General features: G+C 49.2%; 1 protein-coding gene across 1 annotated transcript in view; it reads right to left on the bottom strand.

The window, feature by feature from the left end:
• P3H2 (prolyl 3-hydroxylase 2) overlaps window positions 1–17,173 on the bottom strand; it is a 109,648-nt gene extending 92,475 nt beyond the window's left edge. Inside the window, exon 1 of the mRNA XM_060274256.1 lies at window positions 16,355–17,173. Coding sequence (XP_060130239.1) covers window positions 16,355–16,831 — 477 coding nt within the window. The 5' untranslated portion in view covers window positions 16,832–17,173. The remainder of the gene's footprint in view (window positions 1–16,354) is intronic.
• Between the last annotated feature and the right edge of the window lie 211 nt (window positions 17,174–17,384).

The following is a 17,384-nucleotide window of genomic DNA, read 5'->3' on the forward strand; positions in this document are numbered from 1 at the left end:
AGTTCCAAAGTGTTCATGCTGCCATGCTGAAAGACGGATGTCTTCCAAAGCAGAAAAAAGAAAAAGGAAAGGAGCAGGGGCGTCTTACCCATAGAGGCGAGTGGTGCAGGGTGCCAGGGTGGAGGCAGAGGCTGGACGCGATGCCTCCTGGCATCAGCCCGCCGCCTCCGCCATGCCACGCCGAAGCAGTGCCGTGCCCAGAGCCTCCGCCTACTGTGGCCACCACGGCACGAGGCAGCCAGCTGAGCTGGGAGGCGCCGTGTCCAGCCTCCACCTCTTCCCTGCCGGAGGAGCCGCCCTCCCTAAAAAAAGGTAAACAACTCTTGGAAACCGGGGGGGGGGGGGCTACCGGAGGGAGCTTTGCACCACGGCGCTGTATATGCTTAAGATGGCCCTGGAAAGGAGTGTGTGAGTGAAATAAAGATCCCCATTCCAGCCACATATTTCATTTGCATGCAGAAAAACTACATCTCACAATCCAACTTTTGAAATTACTAATTTAAGGTTAATATTTGATTTCCAGTCAAAAAGGGGGGAAATGGAAAACCTCAAGGAATCGCCCTTCTCTTCCCTTTGAGTGGAGATGTCTTAAAGAGCCGCAGTGCTCTTGGCTAGAACCTAGCTGCTAGATGAAACAAACCGGAGCCAATTCTTATCCACATTCCAGTTGCAAGCACACATGTCGGTGAGCACGTCTCAAAGCCAGTGGTCATACAATGAAAACCCACCATTTAAATGCATTCCCAAATCCTGTGGAATCTGCATCAATCCAGGGTTGGGTGTGGGATTGCTTGGAGTGAGGCCTTGGTGCGGCCACTTCTCTTGAGTCTCAGGGCTACCCCAGGAGCACATGGTATCATAAGAAACAATGCCCCCTAGCTTGGGGAGTACTTAAGGTTCCCAACCCCTATAGTTATAGTTATAAACTGCGGGTAGCCATCTGATCTTATTTTGATTTTAATCTGATTTTAAGATGTATTTCAGTCAATTGAAATTAGGAAGAACTTCCTGACAGTAAGGAAGAACTTCCTGACAGTAAGGAAGAACTTCCTGACAGTAAGAGCTGTTCGGCAGTGGAATTTGCTACCAAGGAGTGTGGTGGAGTCTCCTTCTTTGGAGGTCTTTAAGCAGAGGCTTGACAGGCATATGTACCGGTATGTATGACAGGCTGTAGCGGTTCCTATTTATCTACTTGCATTTTGACGTGCTTTCGAACTGCTAGGTTGGCAGGAGCTGGGACCAAGCAACGGGAGCTCACCCTGTCACAGGGATTCGAACCGCCGACCTTCTGATCAGCAAGCCCTAGGCTCAGTGGTTTAACCACAGCGCCACCTCGGGTTAAAAACTTTGCTCGGGTTAAAAACACCTGGGACCCAGGTGGCGCTGTGGTTGGGACCCAGGTGGCGCTGTGGTTAAACCACTGAGCCTAGGACTTGCTGATCAGAAGGTCGGCGGTTCGAATCCCTGTGACGGGGTGAGCTCCCGTTGCTTGGTCCCAGCTCCTGCCAACCTAGCAGTTCGAAAGCACGTCAAAATGCAAGTAGATAAATAGGAACCGCTACAGCGGGAAGGTAAACGGCATTTCCATGTGCTGCTCTGGTTTGCCAGAAGCGGCTTTGTCATGCTGGCCACATGACCTGGAAGCTATACGCCGGCTCCCTCGGCCAATAATGCGAGATGAGCGCGCAACCCCAGAGTTGGTCACGACTGGACCTAATGGTCAGGGGTCCCTTTACCTTTACCTAAGCAGAGGCTTGACAGGCATATGTCAAGAATGCTTTGATGGTGTTTCCTGCTCGGCAGGGGGTTGGACTGGATGGCCCTTGTGGTCTCTTCCAACTCTATGATTCTATGATTGCTGAATTTTATGTCTTAATGTATTATATATTTTGATGTTAGCCACCCTAAGCCCAGTTCTGGCTGGAGAGGGCGGGATATAAATAAAAATTATTGTTATTGTTATTGTTACTACTATTATTATTATTATTATTATTATTATTATTATTATTATTAGTGAGACACACTAAGAGATTAAAAAGCATCTGGATGTGCATTTGGAAAAGTGACTCTCATTCTAACTTTTCTCTCCTGCCTTGCCTTTGATGTAAACTTGCTGAGCTGAATTTGTGACACTGCTACTAGGCTAGAAATCATTATCCTTCTATATTTGCATCTGGGTCGGTATTCCCCAGATGTGCAACGATGGGCGATTGCATTTCAACCCCAAGGATACCAATTTGTATAATTATATATTCTTAAGAGTGACGGAATTCTAGCCCTCATCATTTCACCTTGCAGTCTCATCCGTTACTCAGCGAAGGCAAGCCAGCCACTCCCAAAGGACCACCTCAGCTGGAACCGCCAAACTTTCCATGGGAGCCCTTTATAGAAATGTGCTTTTTATAGATGCTACTTAAAGGATCAGAGACCTGCTGGGTTAAGAGGGAGCCGCTCACAGTCTCCTAAGTTTATGCAGGATAGAGGATGATTGGTAGCCCTTGGAGGGATGCAAGCCAAAAAGGGTTTGGGAACCATTAATTCCTTATCTGAAAGCTCTCATTTCATTCTCCGCATACAGCTGCCATGTGCACAGTCTACATTTCTTAGGAGCGGACTAGGAGGAACAAATCTCTTAGATTGCAAGGCTAGAATTTAGCCAACGCTGTCTCTCGGGGCTGAGCTCTAATGCATTTTTTTTCCCCAGGGCCATGAAAACTTCAAAGGGCTTTATGAAGCACATTTGTAAACTAGAAGAGTTCTGGAAATAACCCTGGAAAAGAGATGGTCGCTTATTAAAATAGCAGGGATGCAATGTTTTCAAAACAAGCCCACGGATAACCCTGTGCTACAGGGCGAAGTTATTTTTCCAGTGTATGTTTTGCAGAGCCTGTGAAGAAATGGGTCCCGAGAGGCAGGTCACTCATCGTCCAATTCCAGGGAAATTTGCGCCACAAAGATCTCATTCCCAGGCCCTGGACCGACATGGACTAGATCAGGCATCCCCAAACTTTGGCCCTCCAGATGTTTTGGACTACAATTCCCATCTTCCCCGACCACTAGTCCTGCTAGCTAGGGATCATGGGAGTTGTAGGCCAAAACATCTGTAGGGCCGCAGTTTGGGGATGCCTGGACTAGATCGATCTTTATCTACTTCTCCATAAGCCTTTTGGCAAGCAGGCTCCTGTGTGGCTTGCAGGGGAAAATAGGATCATCCCTCATAATCCGAAGGAAGGGATATTAGCCTGAGAAATGAACAAAACCGGTATTCTAGCAATATAAACCCAGAGGGTGCGACTGCATTCGGAATAATGCATCCCATTCTGGTCGCCTCTCCTAAAAATGGATATTGTAGAGTTGGGCAAGGTTCAGAAAGGGGCAACGCAAGAGATCAAGGGGGCGGAGCGAGTCCCCTATGAGGAAAGGGTGCTTTTTAGTTCAGAGAAGGGACTTTTTAGTTCAGAGAAAAGATGTGTAAGAGGCAACATCATAGAAGTTTATAAAATGATGCCCGACATGGAGAAAACAGATAGAGAAAAATTATTATCATTCATTCATAACTCGTGGATTCAGGTCATGCAAACGGAATGACTTATTCACGCAGCACATTGTTAACCTATGGAACTTGCTTCCACAGGAGGCAGTGATGGCCACAAACTTGTATGGCTTTACTTTCTTATGTTCTTAACTCCCTTGGCCCAGCACCTCTGTGCCTCCGCTTTTTTAAAAATGCCTGTCAAAACTGCAGGATTTTCTAAAGCAACATTATTTTAACAATATAAGAAAAGGCCCGTTGAGGCCATTGTTCTGTTCTCACAGTGGCCAACCAGACGGGAACCAGCAAGCAGGATCCGAGCACAAGGGCAATTCTCCCCCCTTGTGGTTTCCAGTAAGTGGCTTTCAGGGGCACTGCTACCTCCAACTGCGGAGGAGGAACACAACCACTGTGGCCAATAGTTGGCAACTCACAGGAGTGAAAAACAACAGAGAGCGCAGACAATGTACTTTTACAAATATGCGTGTGCACTGCAAAACTCTCATTGTCCCTAAGCTGGCGGTTTGGTTAGCAATGGTTTGGTTTTTGCTTTTCAAAACCTCAGATGTATTCATCCCCTGCCAGGTCCCGGCTCAACCTTTTCTCCTCTAGCGAGCATCTCCCTCGCCTGTTTTGTTTTGCCCAGAGATGCTTTGGCAAGGTGCTCCTCCACTGTGGCTCCAATGTTTCCACCACACTCAGTCATGCGCTGCACCTAACAGCTGACATGTGCATTTTGCTCCGCCTGTTTTTGCTCGGCCCAGTGCTCAGAGCTCATCGCCTCGCCCGAGACCCTCCAGACAAAGGAGGCGAGAGCCTTGTGCCAACTCCCCAGTGACGCTCCCTCCCTGCGGAGGGTTTTCACCTCATTAAAGATTAGAAACTCAAACACACCAAACAGAGTCAGGAAAAGAACAAACTTGCTTATCCCAAAACGCTTGGCTGTGTTTGCACATTCCTCATGCCGAATTCCTACGATGAAGAGGTGCAGAATGGCTTTCTGAAGGAGGCACCTGCTTGAACCTCCAGGCCTGGAGCCCAAGATCTCTGGCCACTTCCCTCTTTCCCGTTTAACCATTTCAAAACAACACCTTGCTCACAGGTAGGGAATGGACAAATGGGCTGAGATCAGAAGAGGGTGGCCCCCTTGATGGTTCCTCTGCCCTCAGAGGCTTGGGGGTGGTGTGCCAGGAAAGGGCCTTCTCTGTGGCAGCCCCTAAGCTATGGGACTCCCTCCCCTGAGCGGTGCACCTTCCACCTTCACTGTACAGCTTCCAGAGGATTTTGAAGATGCACCTGTTCACCCTGGCATTTGAAACTTCAGGTGTACCATTTTAGGATCCACCTTATTTTTACAGTTTTTAAAAATTGTATATATATATATATATATATATATATATATATATATATATATATATATAGGGACCCAGGTGGCGCTGTGGTTAAACCACTGAGCCTAGGGCTTGCTGATCAGAAGGTCAGAGGTTCGAATCCCTGAGATGGGGTGAGCTCCCATTGCTCGGTCCCAGCTCCTGCCAACCTAGCAGTTCGAAAGCACGTCAAAGTGCAAGTAGATAAATAGGAACCGCTACAGCGGGAAGGTAAACGGCGTTTCCATGTGCTGCTCTGGTTTGCCAGAAGCGGCTTTGTCATGCTGGCCACATGACCTGGAAGCTATACGCCGGCTCCCTCGGCCAATAATGCGAGATGAGCGCGCAACCCCAGAGTCGGTCACGACTGGACCTAATGGTCAGGGGTCCCTTTAATATATATATATATATATATATATATATATATATATATATATATATATATCATGTTTTAATGCTCTAATGCGCCCAGAGACCTTAGGGTGAAGGTTAGGTACTTAATTAACATTTGGTTTCTCGTTTTTCCAGTTCTTCACATTTTCACATTAGTTTCCAAAACACCAAAAGGCCTCGTAGAAATCCCTCAGCCCATCAGGGGGAAAGGTGATGTATAATAATAATAATAATAACAACAACAACAACAGCTATGACAACAGCAATAATTTCAAGTAGTTTACACATTTTTCTATGCAATCCTTGCCTAATATTAACATTTTTGCAAAGCCATTTCCCAATATATAATGCATTTTTTATGTTACCTTTTGCTAATATGTACCCTGACACAAACACTTTAGTTGTGAGCACATGGCCTGTTTGGAAAAGTGCACTGCAAAATTCAGAAAAATGCAAACACCAAAGGATGCCTGCATTCCAGTTCGTGTATAGTTTCAGAAACAGAATCGAATTCTGCCCCATCCTTCCTTATGGGGTGCCTGGCCCCCCTGCAAAGTCCTGTGGCAGGGAGGCCTCCAACACACACCCCTGAACCTTCTGAAAGACACATCTGTGTCACGGGCCTGCGTCTGAGGACTTTTTTAGCATCTGCTGCTGCCCCTACAATGTACCCCATCTCTATCACACACAGAGAGAGAACCGTGGCTTTTAAAGGGAGGAGAAGCTGGAGGGAAACATTTCTCCACCCTTCTTCACCCTCCCGCAGGCTGAGGCCACATTCGGCCACATTTGCCAGTCAAGGCGTGGGTTTTGCATCCCGCCCCGAGCAGAAAACAAAAGGCCATTTCATACGCTGGGCAGCCCAGGGAGGCCCTGTGGGGAGAGGCAGGCGGCTAGGCTATTTTGACCACTGTGATCATTTAGTGGCTGACCCCAAATCCTTTGATGCCAGCCTGCTGCACAGCTTGCTAATGATTTCCTTGACTTGGCGGGGGGGGGAGGAAAGTGCGGGGTGTTGGTTCAGATAGGTGGCACGGCTAAGAAATCCCTCTCAGATGCCTTCCTCCTGCCAGTGCTGGATTTATGTATAAGCTAAACAAGCTCTTGGGGGCCCCACAAAAATGTACAGTCATACCTCATGTTGCGTCCGCTGTGGGTTGCACTTTTCCCGGTTACGAACGTGGCAGACCCGGAAGCATTTACTTCTGGGTTTCGCCACGTGCGCATGCGCAAAAGCATTCTGCGTGCTTCACGCATGCGCAGAAATGGTCAAAGGTTTGAAATGGTCAAAGGTTGCGGACTTTTCGGGGTGTGAATGGCACCCTGGAATGGATCGGGTCCGCAAACCAAGGTACCACTGTAAAGGAAAAAAACCTGGATGTACATTTCAAAAATATAAGATAAAAAACAAATAAAATAAAGCCTACATACAGCAACAGTGTTTTGTGTTGTGTTGTGTAGGCTCCTAGGATGTAAGTCATGGGCCCCGCCTGCTAGCCTGCTCCTGAAAATATCACTCATTTGCTCATTTCTATATACTGTGGTACCTTGGTTCCCAAACCATTGCATTGTACAAGTTATAACACTTAATTTCATATTAATAAAGCTTTATATAATTATTAGTAGTTTGCATCATATATTTACACCTATTATTATTTCGTGTTATAGCAAGTTTCTAGAGACTAGATTATGAGTCTTTCTAAATTGTGTTTCTAAAGGAACTTTTGTTATTGCCAAATGCCAATGTGTTTGCATTATTAAGTTTGTTATGAATAAAAAATCATTTTACGTTAGAGCTTAATAATTATTTCACCATTAATATACTTCTTCTTAATTGTATTTCAGTTCAACAATTACTTTGATAAAATACATCTTTTGTGATGTGCAAATGGCTTTAGATACCTATTGGGTCCATCAATGACCATATAGCATATATTCAACACAAAAAAAGAGACAATTTGTTGTTGACAAAGGACAGCTGGACATATAAAGGGCCCCATTACCTTCAGGAGCTTAGGGAATCATCAAACCGAAATCCAGCCCTAGGTCCTGCTAACAACAACAACACACACACCCCTCCTGCAAAACAGCAGTGCGGATGGCATTTTGCAAATACATTCAAGTTACAAGGAGATGAGATATCTGACTAAACATTAGGAAGAGTGTTTTCTGACGGTAAGAGCTGTTTGACAGTGGGACAGGCTCCTTTGGAGGGTCTTTAAGCAGAAGCTGGATGGCCATCTGCCAGACATTCTTTAGCTGCGATATCTGTGTTGCAGGGGGTGGACTAGGTGGCCCCTGGGATCCCTTCCAACTCAACAATTCTGTGATTCTATTGTTACTTTTTGCAATTTCTCTCTCCAACCTGCTACAATGCAGGAATCGTTTGCATTGATGAGCCAGTCAGATCTGTTAACTAGTCTGTTAACATCTGTTAACTAGTCTGTTAAGATTTATTCAGCAACAATCTGTGGTTCAATGCTTGCTAATTTCCCTCATGTTTCCAGATGGTTTGGGAGCAGAATGTGTCGAGAGGCACAGGGAGGAATAGGTCGGAGGAAGGCTTTCAAAATCCCCGCTGAGCACTATGCAATATTCAGGAATTGGGCTAAGAACATAGTAATAATAATAATAATAATAATAATAATAATAATAATAATAATAATAATAATAATTTATTATTTATACCCCGCCCATCTGGCCGGGTCTCCCCAGCCACTCTGGGCGGCTTCCAACAGAAGAATAAAACACAATAATCTATCAAACATTAAAAGCCTCCCTGAACAGGGCTGCCTTCAGATGTCTTCTAAAAGTCTGGTAGTTGTTTTCCTTTTTGACATCTGTTGGGAGGGTGTTCCACAGGGTAGGCGCCACCACTGAGAAGGCCCTCTGCCTAGTTCCCTGCAACTTGGCTTCTTGCAACGAGGGAATCGCCAGAAGGCCCTCAGTGCTGGACCTCAGGAGAGCCTGCAGGATCAGGCCAATGAGGGCCACTTAGTCCAGCATCCTGTTCTCACAGTGGCAAACTGGATGCCCCAAAGGGGAACCCACAAGCAGGATTCGAACACAAGAGCCGTCTCCCCTCCTTCGGTTTCCAGAAACTGGTATTCAGAAGCATGGCTGCCTCTCTTCCTCCTCTGTGAACTTTTTTGCCTGATCTTCTTTCGAAGCCATCTAGGTTGGTGGCCCTTCCTGCCTCCTGTGGAAGTGAGTCCCGTAGTTTAACCACACCCCATAGTTTGAAAATGATCAAGCATTTTCAAGAAGCAAGCCCCAGCACATGTAGTAATTTGCAAATGAAAGTTCCTTTGAATGCCTGGCATGTTTGCATGCTAGATGGCAGCTGTCTGGCTGATTCAGAGTTTCTGATCTTTTTCCATATACTTGGCCAACGTTCTCTGGTGATGCATCTAGCCAGACTGAAGCATCTTTAGTCCCTCGTGGTTTATTTTTGTCCCATATTAATTTTAACCATCCTGCGCAGGGCGATATTTATCCAGGGCCGAGTCCTCCGACTGACAGCTTTGCTCAGAGAGTTTCCAGCAGGAACCGAGGCCAGCCAGAACTTCTCTCTGGCTGAACAGGATTACTCCAGAACTAAATGCCAGCGAATAGCACAGATTCCTTATTACGAAAGGAATTATGCCTTGGTTTGCTGCAACGTTTGTTGTGTGGGACTTGGAACAATAGGCAATACAAAGAATGGAAAGCTCTGAAATTAGTCTAGCAATTACACAGAATTTTAAAAATGCAGAGCAAAGTTTTCCAAGGGGTGGTTGTTGCGCTTCAGTCTGGCTTGACATCTAGTTGGAAGCACCCCAAAAAATGCCGCCAGAAAAGTGAATCGAGGGAGAGTGGCTACTGCCAGGCTGCACCCAGTGGGAGGAACTGTGGCACTCCCTGCCTCAAGAAAGATTTGTTCGGTCACCTCCAAGAGAGTGTTCCATCACCACCACTTAAAAAACGTTTTTGATTCTGCAACATTTTGACCTAATTTCACTTGCCCTCTCCTTTTTAAACCCTTTATTGCCTCACTCTTCCCCCGAAGAGAACTAAATGCCATTAAAAGGTAAAGGTAAAGGTACCCCTGACAATTAGGGTCCAGTTGCGGATGACTGTGGGGTTGCGCACTCATCTCGCTCTATAGGCCGAGGCAGCCGGCGTAAATGAATAAATCTGCTGTGCCCCTTGGGCTTATATGAGGGTTAGACAAATTCATCGAGATGACTATCGATGGGCTTCTGGCTGTGATGGCTCAGCTCTGCCACCACGGTTGGAGACAGCCATGCTACAGAATCCCAGTTGCTGAAAAGCACAGGAGGGCAGAGTATTGGTCTTGTGTTCGAATCCTGATTAAGGCTGGCCATTGTGAGAACAGGATGCTGTTGATGAAGGGGGCGGTCCTTAGGATGCAACAGATTCACTTCATTTCAAGCTCAGCATCAAGGGGGCCATTGTGGCATAGCAGTTAATGTCAGACAAGGACCTGGGAGACTCGGGTTCCAGTTCCCACTCAGCTATGAAACTCTCTGGGCCAGCCACTTATTCTCAGCCTAGCCCACCTTGCAGGGTTGTTCTGGGGATTGAATGAGGGTGGAGAGAAATTTGTACGTCACCTTGAGCTCCTTGGGGAGAAAAGGAGGGATTGATCTAGTCAATATAGGTAAATTAGGTAAAGGACCCCTGGATGGTTAAGTCCAGTCAAAGGCGACTGTGGGGTTGCGGCGCTCATCTCACTTTCAGGCCAAGGGAGCTGCCATTTGTCCACAGGCAACATTTCCGGGTCATGTGGCCAGCAGGACTAAGCTGCTACTGGCACAACGGAGCACCATGACGGAAACCAGAGTGCACAGAAACACCATTTACCTTCCCGCTGCAGCAATACCTATTTATCTACTTGCCCTGGTGTGCTTTCGGACTTCTAGGTTGGCAGGAGCTGGGACCGAGCAACGGGAGCTCACGCCGTCGCAGGGATTCGAAGTGCCGCTTCCAATCAGCAAGCCCAAGAGGTTCAGTGGTTTAGGCTAGCAACTAATCTCCAGGATGCCTTTCCCATAATTTGCTAGCTAATTCTATTTTTAAGTGAAGATGCCTGGGATTGAACCAGGACACTCAGCATTTGGAATATGTGCTTTTATCTTTATTGTCAATAGCTCACGTAAACACATTTCCAAAGACTGTCGCCCTTCCTTTTCATCTCTCCCCATCCCCCAAATCTGCCATGGATGCTTTAGCTGAGATCCCTGCATTGCAGGGGGTTGGACTAGATGACTCTTGGGGTCCCGTTCAACTCTGCCGTTCTTTGATTCTATGAAAAAGAATAGAAGCACATTTATCCTTTCCTCTAAGGAGCTGAAGGCACCCTACATGGTTCTCCCCTCTCTCCATGCTGTCCCCACGGCAACCCTGCGAGGGAGGTTAGGCTGAGAGACTGTGACCGGCCCACAATTGCAAAACATAGTTTGTGACTAAGCGGGGATTTGAACCCCGGTCTCCCACTCTGACCATGGCGCCACGTCTACGTACCTGCATGCAGATTGGCAAGCTTAAACAGAAACAGCCAAATGAAACGGTGCCTGATTGTAATCCGGCGAGGAATGTAAGCAGCGTGTGATTTTTAAAAGTGTCTGATCCGCAGATCTCTCCTGGAGAAGCAAAATGTCAAAGGGGTGTAGCTGGGGTGTGCCAGCATGCATTTCTTTGAAAAAAAAAGTTTGAGTAAGTTTCCAAAGGAAGAGAAGAAATGTTGAATTGATAGACCTTTAAACATTCCCACAAAACTTGCTTGTTGCTTTTGGCCAAGCGTTCTGCTGAGTCACAGGAGGTTGCCCAAGGGAGAGGGGAAAACCTGTGAGGGACCTTCTCCGAAAATTCCCCCTGAGTCAGCCTCCCTTGCCATCTCCAAGGTTGTCTTCTCCCCGGTGCATATCTTCACTTGACATGGGGTGTCACGCCCTCAGCGCTTCACGCAAGCAGGCACAGGGCCATTGCAAAATCTGCAATGTTGCCAGTGTGGCATAGCGGTTAGAGCGTCGGACTGTGACCTGGGAGACCAGGGTCCAAATCCCTCCCACTCGGCCGTGAAACTCTCGCTGGGTGCCGCCATGGCCTAACCCACCTCGCAGGGCTGTTCTGGGGATTAAATGGGGGGGGGAGGGAGAGAACCGTTTCCTGGAATCACGGTTGGAAAGTGCGATATGCATGCAATAAAGAACAAGTTCTTATGTTGTAAACTGCCCTGGGATCGTTGGACGAAGTGTGCTAATGCTATGTACATTTAATGAATGACGATGATTATAATAATGTCCGGGCAGGGACCACCAGGCCACGTATTTCTGCATTTCTAATTCATTCATTCATTCATTCATTCATTCTTCCCAGCTGTCAATAATGCCTTCACTCCTCTGTTATCCTCCTTTCATTCTCTCCACCCTCCAAAGTGGTGGAGGGAACATGGTGATTATTGGGGGGGGGGGAGAAATTGTGAGGGCTTTGGGGGCAAGCTATAGGGGAGGGGAGATTTGGGGAGCTGTGAGGGGATGGGAAAGGAGGGGTTGAACAAGCTGTGAGGGGAGGGGTGGGTGAGGTCTAAAGGTGACATGCTGGCAATGGGGTAGGGTTGGTGGAGGTTTTTGAGCCAGGAGGCCAGAGACAGCAGCCTCTCGTACGCAGCACATATCCCAGAAAGTCGTGGCGCATAAGGAGAAGGAGACAGGGAAGGAGAAAGAAAAATGCAAGCTTAGGCACTGGTTCTTAAAAGTTCACAATTCTTATTGGAACCAGCTGGAAATGGTTCATGTCGCCTAATGTTTTAACTGTTTTTAATTCTGAATTGTGAATCATTGCAACCTGCCCTGGGAGCTGCTGATGAAGGCTATGTAATGAATAAAAATAATAAAAATAATAAAAACAACGCACATTGCCCCTTCTCCCCAGGGATCCTCGTAACTTTAGTTTATCCGCTGCAGGCCTAGAGCCCCCAGCAGGGTTAATAAACTACAGTTCCCAGGATCCTTGGGGCAGGGTGCTTTAAATGTGTGGCATGCACAAAGCCTTCCTGTCAGAGCTGTTGGACAGTGAAACGCACTTGCTCAGGAGGTGGTGGATGAGATCACTGGATGAGACTGTTGCACTGCAGGGGGTTGGACTAGATGACCCTTGGGGGTCCCTTCCAATCATACAATTCTATGGTTCCACCTAAGAAACTATGCACAGGATTGCAGCCTAAGCCTACTGTGGCTTCTAGACCAGGTAAGAGCTTCAGAAATGCACAATGTCTTAAACTGGGGGTGAGGTGGGGGGGGGGGGCAGCCTGATTTATTATGAACTGTTCCCTCCCCAAACCACCATTGTGAGCCAGGCTGCTCCCAGGAGCCAGCAGAGAAATGAAGGGTAATCCAGGGTTTTGTGGAACACAAAGCACCCGCTCGCCTCTTTGAAACCCACCCCTCTCCTCCGCCAGACAAAGGAAAGCGAAAGGGCAGAGATAACCAGCAGCCACCCAACCACCCACTCAGACCCCCCTCCGGGGAACAATTGTTCGGGATTCACAGCAGGAAGCCGAGCCTAACCTCATTTCCTCTACGGCTTTCGGGAACTTAACCCTCAGGTCCAGACGCAGTCCAAACCCACAGCAGGACGGCCGCAGGTCACTTACAGAGAAAATAGCGACCTAATCCCTTTCCCTGCCAAGGGATCATCTGTGAATGGGGGGGGGGGGGATGTCAGAAATGCTAATAAAGGAAATAAGATGATCCTAGGGCAAAAGCACAGTGTGGATTTTGTGAGGGGGCCTCGCTGGGGCTGGCTCCATGACCTTTATGGCCTCCCCCCCCACACACACAAGAGACGTAGTAATAATAATAATAATATAATTTTATTATTTATACCCCGCCCATCTGGCTGGGTTTCCCCAGTCACTCTGGGCAGCTCTCAACAGATTAAAAACAGAATAAAACATCAAGCATTAAAAATTTCCCTAAACAGGGCTGCCTTCAGATGTCTTCTAAAAGTCAGATAGTTGTTTCTTTCCTTGACATCTGATGGGAGGGCATTCCACAGGGAGGGAGCCACCACCGAGAAGGCCCTCTGCCTGGTTCCCTGTAATTTGGCTTATCGCAGGGAGGGAACCGCCAGAAGGCCCTCGGAGCCGGACCTCAGTGTCCGGGCAGAACGATGGGGGTGGAGAGGCTCCTTCAGGTCTACTGGGCCGAGGCCATTTGGGGCTTTCAAGATCAGCACCAACACTTTGAATTGTGCTCGGAAACGTCCTGGGAGCCAATGTTTGGCCCCTGCTTCCGACAGTGCTTTAAAAGTAAGGATTAGGCCAACCTGGTGCCGTTCCTGATGTTTTGGACTGCAACCCCAGCCAAGCAATTAAGAACCCCTCTTGAGGTGTCAGAATGATACAATTGAAGAGCTGGAAGTGTTCACAATGGTCATCTTCTCCAACCCCTTGCAATGCAGAATCACAGCTAAGTTATCCCTGACGGATGGCTTTCCAGCCTCTCCTAACAAACCTCCATCGATGGAGAGCCCACAACCTTCCCAGGTAGTCCACGCTCCACTGCCCAACAGCTCTTCCCGTCACTGCCTTGCAACCTGCCCTGGAGAAAGGATAGCAAGAAAGCAGGGGCTCCTTTCACCTGACACAAAAGAGGGGGACGGTGTCTTCAGAATGACTGAGGATATGAGCAGGGCTTTTTTTCCAGCTGGAACTCAGTTCCGGCACCTCTCAGGTGGGGACAAGGGAGGTGTTCAGGATGAGTTCCACCACCTCTTTTTCTAGAAAAATAGCACTGGGTACAAGTATTAAAGTGGTCACCTGATTTAGTGTTAGGGGTAGGAAAGGTGGGAATGTTCTTCAAGATCATAGAATCGTAGAGTTGGAAGAGACCACAAGGGCCATCCAGTCCAACCCCCTGCCGAGCAGGAAACACCATCAAAGCATTCTTGACATATGCCTGTCAAGCCTCTGCTTAAAGACCTCCAAAGAAGGAGACTCCACCACACTCCTTGGCAGCAAGTTCCACTGCCGAACAGCTCTTACTGTCAGGAAGTTCTTCCTAATGTTTAGGTGGATACAGGTGGGAATTCTCACCTTCAAGGAAGCCCACTGCAGGGACCTCCTGGGGTTCAAGCAGCTGAAGACACAGTTTTCAGCATCCAGTTTTGGGTGCTGCCAAACAGCCAGGCGTTGTGAAAACAATGGTTCATCTGTGGGTGTGGTGTAGTGGTTAGAGTATTGGACTAGGAGCTGGGAGGCCAGGCTTCAAATCCCTGCTTGGCCATGAAGCTGATCGGCAGCAGCTCTTCAGGCAGGAGTTGGTAGAACAGAGCTTGTAGGGCAGATGTTCTACCACGGAGGTATGGCCTTCCCTTCCCTTCCCTGTCTCTCTCAGCCTAACCTACTTCGCAGGGTTGTTGTGAGGATACGTATGTCACCTTGAGCACCTTGGACAAAAAGGTGGGATATATAAATATCCCCGTGGAGCAGATATGGAAGAGCACAGCTGGATGGGACAAATGTTTGAGGATAAATCAATCAATGTGGAGGGCAGTAGTCAGCTGTAGTGGAAGAGTCTTCTTCCCTCCTAAGCAAGACTTGGCGGGGGAATGCAAGGGGCAGCCAGGATGAGAGGTCTTCTCCAAGCAGATGGTGAGAACCTCAACATGGGACGCAGGAGGGAGAGATCTGACATCTCAGGGCATGAGGGCATCTCCCTTGGCTGGATATGAGCTCTCCTAGTAAGCTGCTTTATGCAGAGTCAGACCATCTAACTCAGTATTGTCTACAATGGCTGGCAACAGCTCTCCGGGGTTTCAAGAAAGAGACGTTCCCAGGGATTGAACATGGGACATTCTGCCTGCAAAGGCGATGTTCAGCACAAAGGTATGGCCTTTTCTAAGCAGGAACATAGGACCAGGTCAGACCATGTGACCATCAAGTTCAGCATTGTCTACACTGACCGAACTTCACGCAGGAGTGTCTCCCATGGCAGATGCTCTACCCACTGAGCAATGGCACTTCCCTCTCTGTGGGAAAAGTGTCTCTCACGCCCCGGTGGTTCACCTACAGCAATTTGAAGGGAAAAGCACATCTCATGTTGGTTGGAGACCCCTCCCTGGAAGTAGAACAATGACAAAATCAAAGTAAACCAGTTTGTATGTGTGGAAGGGTGGCAGCTGGGGGAGGGGGGGTTCCAACAAGAGGGTTACTCAGCCCCACAACCCAGATGGGCTCCTCAACCCTCATACCTGGATAGGTCGAAAGGTGTCACCTGCTTTGACTCTTTTAAACATTTTATTTTAAAACACTGGAACTCCCTGCCTATTAATCTCAGGCAGGCCTCTTCACTGTACTCTTTCTGACACCTGCTTCAAAACATTAATGCATAAAGTTTTATTCATTATGTTTCAGTCTGTTGTTAAATTAACTTTTTGAAAGTTTTAGATTATTGTTGTTCACTTTTCTTAGTGATCATTTTATTGTTTTATCTTTTTCATAAACCACTTTGAGGTGGCTGTTATACAGTCAAGCAGTGTACAAATTTTATGAAATAAAAAAGCAACAAATTTATTTGTAACTCTTCCTGGGATACCTGGGTTCAAATTACACCCTCGGCCATGAGTGAGTGGTGACCTTGAGGGCCAGTCACTGCCTCTCAGCTTTACCTACCTCACAGGGCTGTTGTTGTGGGCATTAAACGAAGACTAGGACCTAGAAGACCTGGGTTCAAATCCCCCCACTCTGCCATGAAGCTTTCTAGGTGTACCTGCGGGCCAGTCTCTGCCTCTCAAGCTATCCTACCTCACAGGGTTGTTGTGGGGGTTAAACGAGGACGGGGAGCCATGTATCCTTATGCTCTTTGCAGGAAAAGGTGGAATATGAATGCAATACATCAGCAGCAACAACAACAACAACAACAACAACAACAACAACAACAACAACAACAACAACAACGCCGCAATGATTACTTATGAGGGCACCAGTGGGATCCTCCGTGCGCAAAGGTGCGCAGGTGAGGCATAGACAGGCGCGGGCACCCTCCTCCCTTACCTGGATGTAGGCTCTCTGGAGGAAGCTGTAAGGCACCCTGCGCTGGAAATCCGCGCGCACCTCGTCGCTGGCGATGTGTCTGGAGTCCGCACCGGGCAGCGCTTCCCGGCGGCAGGAGCGCAGGCAGCGCGCCCGGCGGAGCAGCACGCCGAAGAAGCGCAGGTCCCGACGGGCAGCATCCTCGCGCGGCTCAGCTTCTTTGAGCGGCGCCTCCCGACGGCAGCGCAGCGCGCAGCCCAGGCGCGCCTCCCGCAGGCGGCGCTCGGCGCTCAGCGCTGCCTCCAAGAAGCGCACGGCGCCGGCGAAGTCCCCCTGCGAGTGCGCCTCCACGCCGGCTGCGTAGAGCGCGTCGTAGGGCGGCCCGGGCTCCGGCTCCCCGGCCCCCGACGCCCCCAGCTGCAGCAGAGGCTGGAGTAGAAGGAGCAGCAGCCCGGGGGCCATCCCCGCCGCCCCGCTTTCCGGGCTGGGGCGCGCCATCGAGGCTGGGCAGGTGGCGACCGGTGCGCTGGACGGGGCGCACGGAGGATGCTTTGCAGAGGAAGGCTGCTGAAGCTGGCTGTCGAGCGACGGGCGCTCCTAGTCCTCGGCCTGGGAAGGCAGGAGGGAGGCGGCGGAGGTGGAGGTAGAGCCCTCCCCCTCGGGGTTTCCCCTCCGCCCAGGCCAGAGGGCCGGGAATGCCCGGGGGGAGGAGAGACAAGCCGTCGGCGCTTCCCTCGGCTGCGAGCGGAGCAGGAGAGCGAGGGAGAAGCCGCTGGGGGGAGCGTTCCGTCGGCAGCCCGGCCAAGCTCTCTCTCTCTCTCTCTCCTCCCCGGCTGGCTGCTGCGCCGGAACCGGCAGCGCTTCCAAGGCCGGGCGCGCCTCTCGCCCGGCGGGCGCGCGGGCTGGCCTGCTTCGCCCTCCTCTGCTCGCCGGAGGGACTGCTTGCCTGTCCTGCCTTGCTCGGCGGGGTGGAGAGAAAGAGCAGGCGGAGGAGGCTGCCCCTCGATGGCTACCGGCGAGGAGAGAGAAGAGCCGGCTGCCGTGCGGCTTG

The sequence above is a fragment of the Zootoca vivipara genome, chromosome 5, assembly GCF_963506605.1.
Source record: "Zootoca vivipara chromosome 5, rZooViv1.1, whole genome shotgun sequence".
Lineage (NCBI taxonomy): Eukaryota > Metazoa > Chordata > Lepidosauria > Squamata > Lacertidae > Zootoca > Zootoca vivipara.